This window comes from Aricia agestis, chromosome 8, assembly GCF_905147365.1.
Source record: "Aricia agestis chromosome 8, ilAriAges1.1, whole genome shotgun sequence".
NCBI classification, from domain to species: Eukaryota; Metazoa; Arthropoda; class Insecta; order Lepidoptera; family Lycaenidae; genus Aricia; species Aricia agestis.
In genome coordinates this window covers 18,359,270-18,372,355 of record NC_056413.1, presented here as the reverse complement: position 1 = coordinate 18,372,355, position 13,086 = coordinate 18,359,270, and the positions used below count along the sequence as shown (strand labels likewise).

The window sequence follows — 13,086 nt, the reverse complement described above, 5'->3', positions numbered from 1 at the left end:
TGAGAACAAATATAAAAAAGTTAAATATATCCTGCTCCTTTTCGGAAGTCGGTTAAAAAGTAGCCTAAGTCATTCCTTACTACATCAGCTATGTGCCAAAAAAAAATCCGTCAAAATCGCTCCTGCCATTTCAGAGATTAGCCGGAATAAACAGACAAGACATACAGACAAAAATTGTAAAAAATGTTGTTTTGGTGTATGTAGCGTATACACATTCATATGCATGTAGTAAAAAACGGTTCTTTCAGTCAATATTACAAACAAACACTCCAATTTTATTTATATGTATAGATGTTTAGATAAGTGAAATTTCATACGAAGGTGTGTCTTGATCCGAAGGCACTGAACAGAACTCCTGGTCCTTTTAATTAAAAATAAAAGTTTGGAAATTGCAGCATTGCATGATCGCTTAGATAACTGCAACCACAATTTTGCAGTTCGCTTACAGTAACATAATGTGAATCACAGAACAATAAAAATTATTTTTCTGTGATGTGAATAGTTCACATTCGTATTGGTTATTTACGCATGAAGGTTTATCTTGTAGATCACTAAAAAGAGTGAAATTATTATTTTTAACAAAAAATTAAAACCGACTTCCAAGATAAAAACAATAGTAATATGAACTAAAATTTAAATAACTCTTACTTTAATAATGCCTTTTTGAAAATTCGTCTAAATCTCAACTATTTCTGTACATAGTACATACCTATTACCTACTACGCAGTCTTCATTACGTCGAAGTCGGTACCAATCCCAAAAGTTTCAGATATTCTGAACTCAGTGAACTCACGATTAAATTAGCTGGTACCGACTTCAAAATAATGAAGACTGTAGTACTATGTACAGAAATAGTTGAGACTTGAGAAGTAAGAGTTATTTAATACTTTTTAGTTCATATTAGGTACTATACCTTGGAAGTCGGTTTTAATTTTTTGTTAAAAATAATTTTATTATAATATATTCTTAGCAATTGATTTTTGCGTAATTGATCAGTCGTTTGTAGGTTGTAACTTGTAACCAACTAGTGTTAAATCTGAGTCGTCGGAATGCATTGCGCAGTTTTTATGATTTGGGTATTCCATTCAGTTTTCAGCAAATTTTGTTTCGTAATAACTACTGAAGGTCTCGGGACATAAAAGGAAAACGAGAGTAAACAAGAAGCTGTGTTTATTGTAGATATTTTATTAACATTATAATCATGCATCAGATTTATGTGCTAAATCATTTACACTTATAACTAGCTATACATAAAAAATAACTTAACTAGGGGGCAGAAATACATTATTTTGTTAAATTAAACAACTAAAATTAAAAATAATCGAACATTAACAACTAAAAGCAATATTAACGCAGAAATTATCTCACAAAGCTCTCAGAACTCAAAGATTTTGACGAAAACTCGCGGAAAATCGCGGACCGAAAACGATTTAAAAAGGTTTATTTAGATTTAAAAATTTTAAAAATTACGTATGGAATATTATTGGACAAAATTTTTCTAATAAAACATTGACAAGTAGACGAAACGTGTTCCTTTGGCGAACACCTCACTCTTAATCCGAATTCACTAACCTTCTCATTGCTTCCGCGCAAATATTCGCAAATATACATCGCGCCCGACGTCCCTGTGCGCGTGCGTTCGCGGGCGGCGCGCTCGGCGAGCGTGCAGCGTGCGGGCCGCGTACGACCCGCGTGCGACCCGCGATCGCGGCCGGGGCGCGCCGCCCCTCAACAGACCTCAATTTCGCCAATAAACCGCGCGAAAAATTAAAACGAAATTTATCATATCACTAAGACTAGGCTCGATTAAAATAATTTTAACGATAATTTTCACGAGGTGCTGGTAAAATTTACATTGAAAATTTAAGTACATTAATAATTAGAAACTTTGATTTTTAACAACATCAATTCGACTAAAATTATTTTTTTTAAACGCGAGCACGTATTTTAAATGTTTGCTCAGACATTTTGCCAACTAATCGGTAACTCTCTAACGTTTCACACTAGCCGAATTATAAATTCTGAGAGCGCTCCCTGCCGCTTGTGGTCCATTCATTGCCTACCGCTACTATATTATATATTTATGTTACAATAAAATTTTAAAACTATAGAACGAAATTTCCTAAAATTTAAAGTGAAGTATGGGGGCGGTCACGAGATGAGCGCCGCTCCGCTCGGATCGTCCCCGATATAGCGCGACCGACGCGAACGCGACGCGAGCGCGACGCGAGAGCGACGCGACGTCGCAGTCGAGGCGGGCGACCGTGAAGCTAATATAGAGATCTCTATGATAGCTTCATACGGGCGACAGACGGACGGCCGACGTTCCGGCGCGGATCTCGCGAGCGCCATACTTCGGAAATAAATAAGTTAACCTACAATTATATTTACAAAAGCGGGACATAGTATTATAAAAAAGGAAACAGTATAATTTTGAGAATTCAGCCTAACTATACGATCAACTTTACGATATATATTTAAAATACGAAACGGGCACTGGGCGTGGATGTGAGATCACCGGTGTGGTGCGGCGAGTGCGGGCGCCGCCGCTCGGACTACTGTAGCGGGAGCCGGGATACTCATCGACTCTTCTCACACACTTTCGGACGAGTGTGCGTTAACTCTTTTCAGGTCCTCTCCCCCTAAAGTAGGGCGAGCGTTTGGCGCAGGCGTTCGCGGGCGGGCGGCGGCACAGCACCCGCCCCTGTCTGCTCCTAACCCTCACCAGGTGGCGGAGTCCGCGCGCCGGCCTATCTTACGTGCTAATATATCGACACCTATCTCGACCGAGTGTATAAAAAATATTGCAAAACATGCGCGGAGCTGGCGCGCGGGCGCTCGGACTTCGCCCTCCTGCAATTCGTTCGGACTCGCGCCCTCTAACTAACAATTCCTTAGCACCGGCGCACGCGGACTCGAGCTCTGTTACATAAATTGGGGGAGCTCCGAGCTTGACGCTTTCACGAAGAAACTCCTCGATGTTACATTAGTATTGTTTCCTATAGAGTTTCATGCTCGAATCTGCGTGCGCGGGCGCAGGGCCGGGGCGGCGAGGCCTACCGTCCTAGTCTACTCCGTCTATGTCTATCTAGTTAAAGTATTGATTCGTTAACATTGGACCACGTGTCGTAATTAATATTAATATTTATTCAGGTAACAAAAAAATGGGGGCCCGGCGCTCTATACAAATTATATCACAATAGTAGTCGTGGGGGAGGAGTTGATATGCGGCGCGCGCGGCGATATGTAGCGGCGGGCCCCCGCACCGGGCTGCGCGCGCGACGGTCCAACTGCACAGTTCGGCCGCAGGGAACATCCTCATACATCACACGAGCGTGCTGCGCATCCTCCGAGGCCGACCTGTGCAGTTCCACCGCCGCGCGGGCAGCGGAACTAACGATAGTTAAATAAACCGAGCGGTCGTCCGCCCGAAACTGCTTACACGACTATTTGTAATTAACACGTAACGCACAAAATTCATACCTTATCTATTTTTCCTAACAGAAAGTTGGCAGTTGGTTTCAGTACTCTAGTGGGACGCCCACAAATAAGAATCTTAATAATATCAATTGAAAAATTCGGTTTAACAAGAATAATAGAGAATACTAATGCGCTCTGCCGGAGGCGACGCCAGGGATATGCTTAGAGTTAACCGACTTCGGGAAACGAGGTGTCGCTCCCCGCCGGCCGCCCGGACGTCGTCTGGGGCATCTCGCTTCATTTCAAAAAAGGAACGGCTAGATAAAATTGATTTACAAATATATAAACATCGAGTTTCTAAGTTTGTAACAATGTGTAAATATGCAAACGGCCATACGAGCACCAAACATCATATATATATCATATCGAAGGAATATCATAAACACTTTTAGGTAAATACTTCTTTTATATAAACTCTCATATAGATTCTACTGCGTATTGTAAAATGTTTTCGAATAATCTGTATATCATATATCCATTAGTTTCGCTTAGATTTGAGGTAGGTAGTTCTGATGGAGCGGCCGGCCCGAGCCGAGCCGCCCGGGCCGGGACAAAACTCTGACGCGGGGCGTTCCTTTCCGAATTTCCCTAAAAATAGGTATATATAAACATTTGAGCAATCGATTTCCTCTCTATAGTATAAATATTCAATTTCCACAGCGTATATTACCGAACAATTATTATAACATCAATCGAAGCGATAGAAAACGCGATGCACGACGATTCCGAAAGATAAAATTTACTAGAGCTAGTGAAAAACGCTCGGGCTTCACCCCCGGAGGGAGGGGGTAGGGGGGGCCTACGCCAGCGAGCAGTCGATCTCGACGATGTCCTTGGGCACGTCGACGAACTGGTAGACGAGCCGCTGGCCGTCCACCTTGGCGAGGATCCCGCGCTGGTAGTAGTAGCGCAGCGCGCGCCCCATGGTCTCGTAGTTCATGTCGGGCTTGTTCTTGTGCAGCCCCCACAGGCGCGACACGGCCTTGCTGTCGACCAGCTTGAACACGCCCTTCTCGCGGTTGGTCCACTTGATGTAGCGCGGGCAGTACTCGCGGTCCTGCAGCAGCTTCAGCAGGAACTCCCACAGGTAGGTGGTGGAGCCCTCGCGGCTCTTGCGCTTGACGCCGGGCGCGGGCGGCGCGTCGCGGCGCTTCTTGGGCTTGAGCTTGTTGTGGTGCGCGTGCCGCTGGTAGTCGCCGAAGTCGAACACGGAGTAGGGCAGGTCGTCGTGCGGGAGCGGGGGGGGCGCGGGCGCGGCGAAGTGGTGGCCTCCGCCCCCGTACCCGTACCCGTACTCGCGCTCGCCCACGCTCACTGGAAACAACCACACCACACTGTTAGCACGGGATAACTAAAACAACTGGCAGTTGCATACTATCGAAACAAAAATCGTACAACTAAAAAGTTTTTTGTTCAAACGACATAAAATTCCACTAAGTATAAATGTAACTATTAGTAAGTAATTCAAGTTTCAAACGTAGAGCATACTATTATTTTTTTTCCTACATAATTTATTTTCAGAAAATTTCAAAAAGTTTTTCATAAAGTGCGCGCGCCCGCGTAGCACGTGCTACGAGATGGCTACGAACATTTGTGTAACAAAACTGTTATCATAATTATTTTCATATATGACACTTATTCTGTTTTTATTATATTCTTAAGGAATACTTTTGTGAATAATGATTTAAAATATTATGATTGATGACTGAATTTAATGATTTTTCTAAAAATACCGCCGCGCCTACGTATATTGTTTTTAATTGCTACTGTTTTATGGTTTTTGTAATTGCATACATCCGTAAAGGATGTTACACGTTTATTATTACTGGAATTTCTTATATTTACAGCTAAACACGTTGGAATCAAGTGTGTTTAAGTAAATAACCGATGGAAGGTAGTCATAAAATTGAAAAAAAAGGTTAAGAAACATGTTAAACTACAGTTGAATAATTAAAACGTTAATTTGGGTATCGAAAATTATCGATTAGTTATAAAATTTAAAATATGAATACAAAACGATTATTATTTATGAAATATGTATTCAGTATGTATTAGACCAAATAATAATTAATTTTTAGTTCACGAGTTCACTAATAGATGGCGTTAGAAGACCGTTATTAAAAGAAATAATTTACAGAATATACCCGAGCCAAAATATAGACCTTGGCTTAGTTTAGGTTACATATAAATGCATTTTGCGTGGAAAATATTTATCAACTGACTATTAATGTAATCCAGTCATTTTCATATAATTTTGGAGAGACTAGAGACCGACATTTATACTGACAGAGATATCGGTAGCCTCGTAGCTTATATTGCGATGAGATGCAGCGGCTAGTCGCATTTTCATACAAGTTATGAAACTTTAATTAAAAATGCGGCCCGCCACGCTGTGCCTCGTCAATGTGCACGTAGCTTTAGTCCTAATTCCATTAATACGGTTAAAACTTCGCGGAAAATATAAAAGTCGATCTATAAACATATTAATCTTGTTACGGTATCTTTGATCTTACAGAAGTGGCTACTTCGGCAACCGTGATACCGCGAAGTGTTAGTGATACCGACTCCGAAATAACATACTTCAGTGATCTAGTTTTCTTTAAAAGTTTTAATGTATTTTACTTTGTTTTGGTTTATTATAGGATATTACATGCGATTAAACTCATTATTGCACCTATTTCTATTAAAATGTTTGTAAAACAAGACATAGGGTACTTTTTGTTGCAAAATTCACCGATTCCATGACATTCCACCCAGATATTTCAAAATAAAGTTTTCCTCAATCTTCATATTGAATTAGATTTTAATCCGTTCAGCGATTCGCGTAGTGTAGTTGTAGTGAATGATCGGGGGATCATTCACTACAACTACACTAATATTTTTTGCATAGCTAGAAATTTTCTTTTATTATTTGCCAGATTTTTGAGATTTTTCAATTTGACCTTAGATTTGGGGGGGGGGGGGCAAAGGGGACATGACCCCCCCCCCCCCCCTTCGGACCGCGCCTGGCATAGACATCTAATAAACAGACATACACCTTCGATTTATAACTTTATTTTATAGACAGTATAGACTAGAATATATAATATGAAATATACGATTAAATTTAATTATTATTGTAGAACTAGATGACGCCCGCAACTCCGTTGCGCCAAAATTCGTCTATCGCACTGGAACCGCACATTTTCCCGGGACTGAAAGTATTACTACACCAAATTTCAGCGGCTCTGAAGAGGTAACAGTCAGACAGACATGCCCAGTTCGCATATAATATTAGTATGGATGTGTTAACGGTTATCAAGGTGTCTTCATAGTGTTGTAAGTAGTGGAGCTAATAGTTAAAAATGATAAGTGCGCTATAGATAAAGCCGGGAGTTGCGTCACTCGCCTTGACCTGGTCTCGTTTCCTCCACACATCACCTAGTAGCTTTCACTCATTACATTTCAAGCTTTATTATGTGGTAATGGGGATTCTATGGTGTTGTTGAAAAATCAAGCTTGTGCAAAAAGCACTAATTAAATTTTAAACAAGTGAATAAGTGAGAACAATTTCTCGATTGTTTGTTATAAAATTTGAAACAAGCAAAGATGGGGGAATTTCAGGGCCTGTACCATCTTATGTATAACTAAATATATGAAATATCTTTAGTTATACATAAGATGGTACAGCAGTCGCATAGAAAACTGGCGTATTTAAGTTAAAAGATCAATAAATGTTAAATGCTCGATTTAAAAATATAAATGAAGAAAAATATTCCTCTATTTCAGCGTGCAGTGTGTATAAAAGTTAGTCAAGATTAAATTAATTTCCCTGTGCATCTCACGTCGCAAAGCAATGTATTATTAAGTCACAGATAATATAATGAGATGCGCGGCGGCGAACCGCGCGCCATTTTCTAATATTATCTAAGCCGCGTATTTTTGCGTTATCGCCGGTCATTCACCCCGCGACACGTGTCGGCTTGCGTAATGTAATATTGTTCTACTGATTTATACTAATCCCTCCGTCTCAACTATCCTCCAGCTAAAAGAAAGAGAGAGATGCAAAGTGTAATTTTGCTGAATCCATGTTCGTAGTCTTAGTACTATCTTAACTCATGCCGACAGCTACCTCCCATCATTTTCCGAGAATGCTTATGCGATACATCTGAGTGCAAAGTGCAAATAAAATACATATAGACATAGCATAACAGCCATCAAATCATTTTTTTTTCAAGTACCACATATTCGTTTTAGTAACACCTTTATATTTATCGAGAATTTTCCTGTAAAAGGATAATGTAAGTGTCATTCGATAGTGTATCATCAAAACAAAGGAGTATTGTATCCACGACATAGCGAACTGTTCCCCCGCGGGAACACGTCCGCCGGGCGCCGAACAAAAAAGCCCGCATGTTATGCGCCCGCGTCTATATTTAGCGCATGCGCTGGACGCATCTACTGGTTTTACTGCTGCAATATCAAGGTTAAACGCCCCCCTCTCACCCCCGCGCCTCTAGAATGTCTACCCGGTGATGCGAGAAGAAAACTAATCAACGCCACGGGAAACCTATCCCTGTTCCCGTGCTATAGAGCTTCTAATTGCGTGTCGAAAGTCCCGAGCGTTAGGCGACCGGTCGACCCATCAGTGGGTTACCCCACAGACCTCTTACAATAGTAGCATTGTCTGTCCCACGCCCAGATTAAAAGTATCGCCGACCGTTACACCTGTGGTGTTGCAAGTGTCATGATACTCATGAAGGAGTTGCCGTGGCCACGTGGAAGGGCGGAGGGAAAATGCTTTTGTTAATAGCTGATAAAAAAGGTGTTTTAATTATTCATTATAATGGGAGAACAGATTCGCAGAAACGCTTGTAATAGCACTCATTTTGCTAAGTCAAAAGATAGGATAGAATCGAGGATATTGCTGCTTCATCGGCCGCACTAAGAGACACACAACTTTCAAACTGTCAAAATTCTCATTAAAATCATTCATTCGTGTTAGGCCTGAGATTTAAAAGCTGGCAACAATGTCTCTGGAGCCTCTGGTACCAAAAGCAGTCTAATCCATTACCGTGTTTACTCCACGAGAGAAAGTGAGTCGCACCTGACTGCGTGTGACGCGGTGCGGGTGATAAGAGATAAGCTCAGTTTCCTCCAAACGACCGAGCGATAAACATTTATCTGCGAAATTTTGCCGGAAAAGATAACGTAGGATAACGTGCACTGCATATTAAGAGCTTGATCAATACAATCTAAAGCACAAAAAAAGGGATTGGGAAAAGTTTTCATTTTGTCATCTTTTTGCTAATTATGTTATTTAAATAAAATAATTATTTTTAATTAAAATTGCAAAATATATTTTGTGATTATTTACATGAGTTTAATTCTCAAAAGAGACAGATTGTTTTCCTACATCCAAAATGAAACTTTTAACCTTAAAACACCAACCTTATCAATAACTCTTCCTGACAATATTTGAAAGTGAAAGGAGATGATAAAAAAAAAACCGTCAAGTGCGTGTCGGGCCACGCGCAATATAGGGTTCCGTACTCCGTAGTACCGCTAGTTTTTGATAATGTTTGTATGGTCAATGAATGTACATTTATAACGTGTTTTACACTATTTACAACATCATATCAGTTACGTTCAAAGGAATTTGAACGAAAAGTTCCTTTATACTTCGCCGAATACATTTTTTTTAGTTGATCGACTATAACTCAAAAACTTATGAAGTCTTCTTAGCCGTGATAGTTTTCTTTTTAAATTCAGCATATTTCCAACTCCCGTGAATTTTTTCACATTCCCAGAAGCAACCGTTTAGCTGGTAGAAGGGGGGACACTGGACTCTAACGATTTTTGCCACTTTAAAACTTAATATTTCACAAACGGATCCCTAAATCGGAAAATGATATATGAAGCTCATAATATCTTTAAAAAAACTATACAATGACACACCACACAATGGAGTGGATGCGAAAAAAAAAATCATCCCCACTTGATGTGTAGGGAAGGTACCATAAATTTTTTTTTTAAGATTTCATGTACCATTTTTTCGGCATCATTAATATGTATATTCATATCAAATTACAGCTTTGTAGGTCCTATAGTCTCTGAGCAAAGCCGCGGACAGACAGACGGACCGAAACTATAAGGGTTCCTTGTTGACTACGGAACCCTAATTATTAAAAAAAGTAGAGCTCTACAGTAACTCATTTTATAGCTTAACGCATGCTCATAAGTCATAGAGGTTGATGATGATGATGATGATTGTGTTATGTAGCGACAATCGGTCACACACACAAACTGTTATCGTGCACACTCTACACTCTACCAATCGGTTTCCGCATTACAGTGTGATAGCACAACATTTACACACATTCTTGTATCATTGTTATTTCAATTGTGTCATCCATTCTAATATAATAATAAATGCGAAAGTGTGTCTGTCTGTTACCTCTTAACACCCTAACCGCCGCCGAACCGATTTTGCTGCAGTTTATAGTACTTTGAGTCCCGGGAAAGGACATAGGATACCTTTTATCCCGGAAAAATGTACGGTTCCCACGCGATAGACGAATTTTGGCGCAACGGAGTTGCTGGCGTCATCTAGTTACAAATATATTTTAACCTCCTTCCCGGGACCACCAACAAACTTCAGCAAAATCGGTCCAGTGGTTTAAACGTGAAGAGGTAACAGATACACTTTCGCATTTATAACATTAGTATAGAATACTAGCTGCTGTCCCGGCAAACGTTGTTTTGCCATATAAATAATTTTTGGTATGAAAAATAGATGTTGGCCGATTCTCAGACCTACTCAATATGCTCACAAAATTTCATGAGAATCGGTCAAGCCGTTTCGGAGGAGTTTATATATTAGATAATATAGATGCTATTCAAATGGTAGGCGAGCTGATGATTATTATTACTTAAGATCGCGAGCACGTCAGCATTATAAATTCTATAAAAAATCACCATATATTTGCTCCTCCTCCGATCCTCTTTTTGCGTCTGTGGGTTTTTACAACAGCACACGATTTAACTTAAAGGTAAAAATTAGGTTTTATTTTGCTAACAAACCTATGAAACATAGCTTTTATATTTTATGCGCCAACAATCAAACATGACTTGTAAGTATATTCGAGTTACCCTGCGCCCTGTGTGTGTGTGTGTGTGTTTCTAAAACTGCACTGTGGTAGTGTGCTGCTTTTAGGGCCGCAAAATTTAATATTATTTCTTATTCATTGCATTTCCTAATAACTACCTAAAACCTATCCTATGCAGCATACAAAGACATTTAAAGTAAAACACAAAATAAGTACGAATCTTATGCTAAGTTTAAACGTGCAAAAAAAGTAATTTTCTATCTAGCATCCCTGCAGACGCGTCGGATGAGCAGGCAATGACCAGGAAATGACGCCGCCGGTTGACCTTCACACACGCACACACACACACACAGTCAGACATACACCGCCCCGCTCCCGGCTCTCCCGCTAGCTCGGGTTTTGCGGCCACTTTTCCTTGTATAGTTTCTGCACGTATCGCTTTCGAATATATCGAAGAATATAAAATATACTTCCAGAACATTATATTTATAATATTTATGGTTCATAAACATCGCGATACTGATTTAGCACGCCAACAAATAAAAGAATTTACTATTACAGTTTTCCTCGTACAAGGTGACTTTGTGTTACTTGTACATATCGGTAACAATATTTGTTACGAAATTATAACAACGATAACATTAAATGATTTATTGTGATAACGTGCTTTCTCTGTACGAGATTATTATGCGTAATCGTACATAATAATGTCCATACTAATAAATATGCGAAAGTGTGTCTGTATGTCTGCTACCTCTTCACGGGTAAAACCGATTTTACTGACATTTGGTATGGAGATACTTTAAAAATATTATAGTAAAAACGTATGGTTCCCGTGCGATTAAATAATATTGGCGCAACTGAGTTACGGGTAGGGTTACCAGATACAAATTTCAAAAGTCCTGACAAAATTCCTGATTTTCGGCCAAATTCCTGAAACTATGTATTTATTTGTTGATTTTTAAATTCATTTTATATTTATAGATTCATGTTTATATCGTAAAAATATAATTACGATTATTTATAAGTTATAATATTTATGAAACTAAAAATTACTTGTGTCTTAACCTTTTTCGTTATTGTGATTAATAAAAGTTTAGTGTATAAAATTTTATCCTTTTCCGGCCGCATTCCTGACATATTATGTCTAAAATTCCTGACATGTCAGGAAAATTCCTGACAACTGGTAACCCTAGTTGCGAGTATCATTTAGTACAGATTATCCTATTATTATATATAATAAATATTTTTTCATTATTACTATACGTATTTCTTCATCATCGTCAGTTTTAATTTGTTATAAATATTTATAGTTAAAAATAACCGTTACCAGGTTAACCTTTAAGGTTTTGTATACAGTGATGCTATTTTTAGCCGTACATAAATCATACGGTAAATGGTTGTTTTTATGGTTCAGTTGTCTGCGCATGCGCATGCGTTATGAGAAAGAAATGTTTTATCATAATTTCTATAAAAATAGCATATAAAATTTAATGATTTATTGATTCGACTTATCGACTCGTTGGTCGATAAGTCTTCTAGTAAATAAATCATTTTCTAGAAGAAATTGATAAAATACTTTTATTCCTACGCTTAATACCTATACTTAATGGTTGTTACAATAAAAATGAAAAATTCTTCATTACACGTACGTACCTACTATTACGTAAAACGTAGGAAATAAAATATGCATATTATATTATCTAATGATAATATAACTTGATAACCGCGTATATACACAACGCGTATATACACCACATACTAAATAATATTTGAATTTCGTGTGCTGTAAATTGTGATGCGTTCAACAAAAATTTGAACGGTCAAAGCCAAAAGTAAGCCACAAAATACAATTTTTTATATTGTTTAAAGTTTTGTAACTCGCCTCATGTTTTGGGTTTTTTGTGATAAAGCTATCTCTATCACACACATGACATAAGAGAGAGACGGGTATGCGGTAAATTGCCGAACTGAGGAAAGGCGTTATCAGGGCATTTCTCCATCAGCCGATAAGTTATCAGTTAACAGGTAATTGTTTTCGGATTGCAACGAACTGACGGAAATAAATAATTTATAACATTTGTAAAGATATATTTTACACATTAATGATTTAATAGATATGAGAATAACAAAACAAAGAAGTTTTTTCTCGAGGTAGGTGGATGGTATAGAATATGTTTTAGCAACGCTTTTGAAAAGTATGGAACCATAAAACCTAAAAGCTCGTAGTCCAGTAAGTTGTAGAGTTTTTGCATACGTATAAACGGAAAAATCTGTTTTCGCGCAGATTCCGCGTTGTTCTTTTTCACCTGGCTAATATGAATGATGGGCTAATATATATATTAGTACTAGCACTACTAGCTGTCCCGGCAAACGTTGTTTTGCCATATATATTTTTTTTGGTGTGAAAAATAGATGTTGGCCGATTCTCAGACCTACTCAATATGCTCACAAAATTTCATCAAAATCGGTCAAGCCGTTTCGGAGGAGTATGGCAACGAAAACTGAGACACGAGAA

At 38.8% G+C, this 13,086-nt stretch overlaps 1 protein-coding gene across 3 annotated transcripts in view; it reads right to left on the bottom strand.

Annotated features, from left to right (window-relative positions):
• Positions 1 to 1,153: 1,153 nt before the first annotated feature.
• Positions 1,154 to 13,086, bottom strand: part of LOC121729830 (ecdysone-induced protein 74EF) — a 196,616-nt gene continuing 184,683 nt past the window's right edge. For all 3 annotated transcript variants that reach the window (XM_042118465.1, XM_042118466.1, XM_042118467.1), the window contains one exon: positions 1,154 to 4,794. In XM_042118465.1, coding sequence (XP_041974399.1) covers positions 4,280 to 4,794 — 515 coding nt within the window. In that variant the 3' untranslated portion in view covers positions 1,154 to 4,279. The remainder of the gene's footprint in view (positions 4,795 to 13,086) is intronic.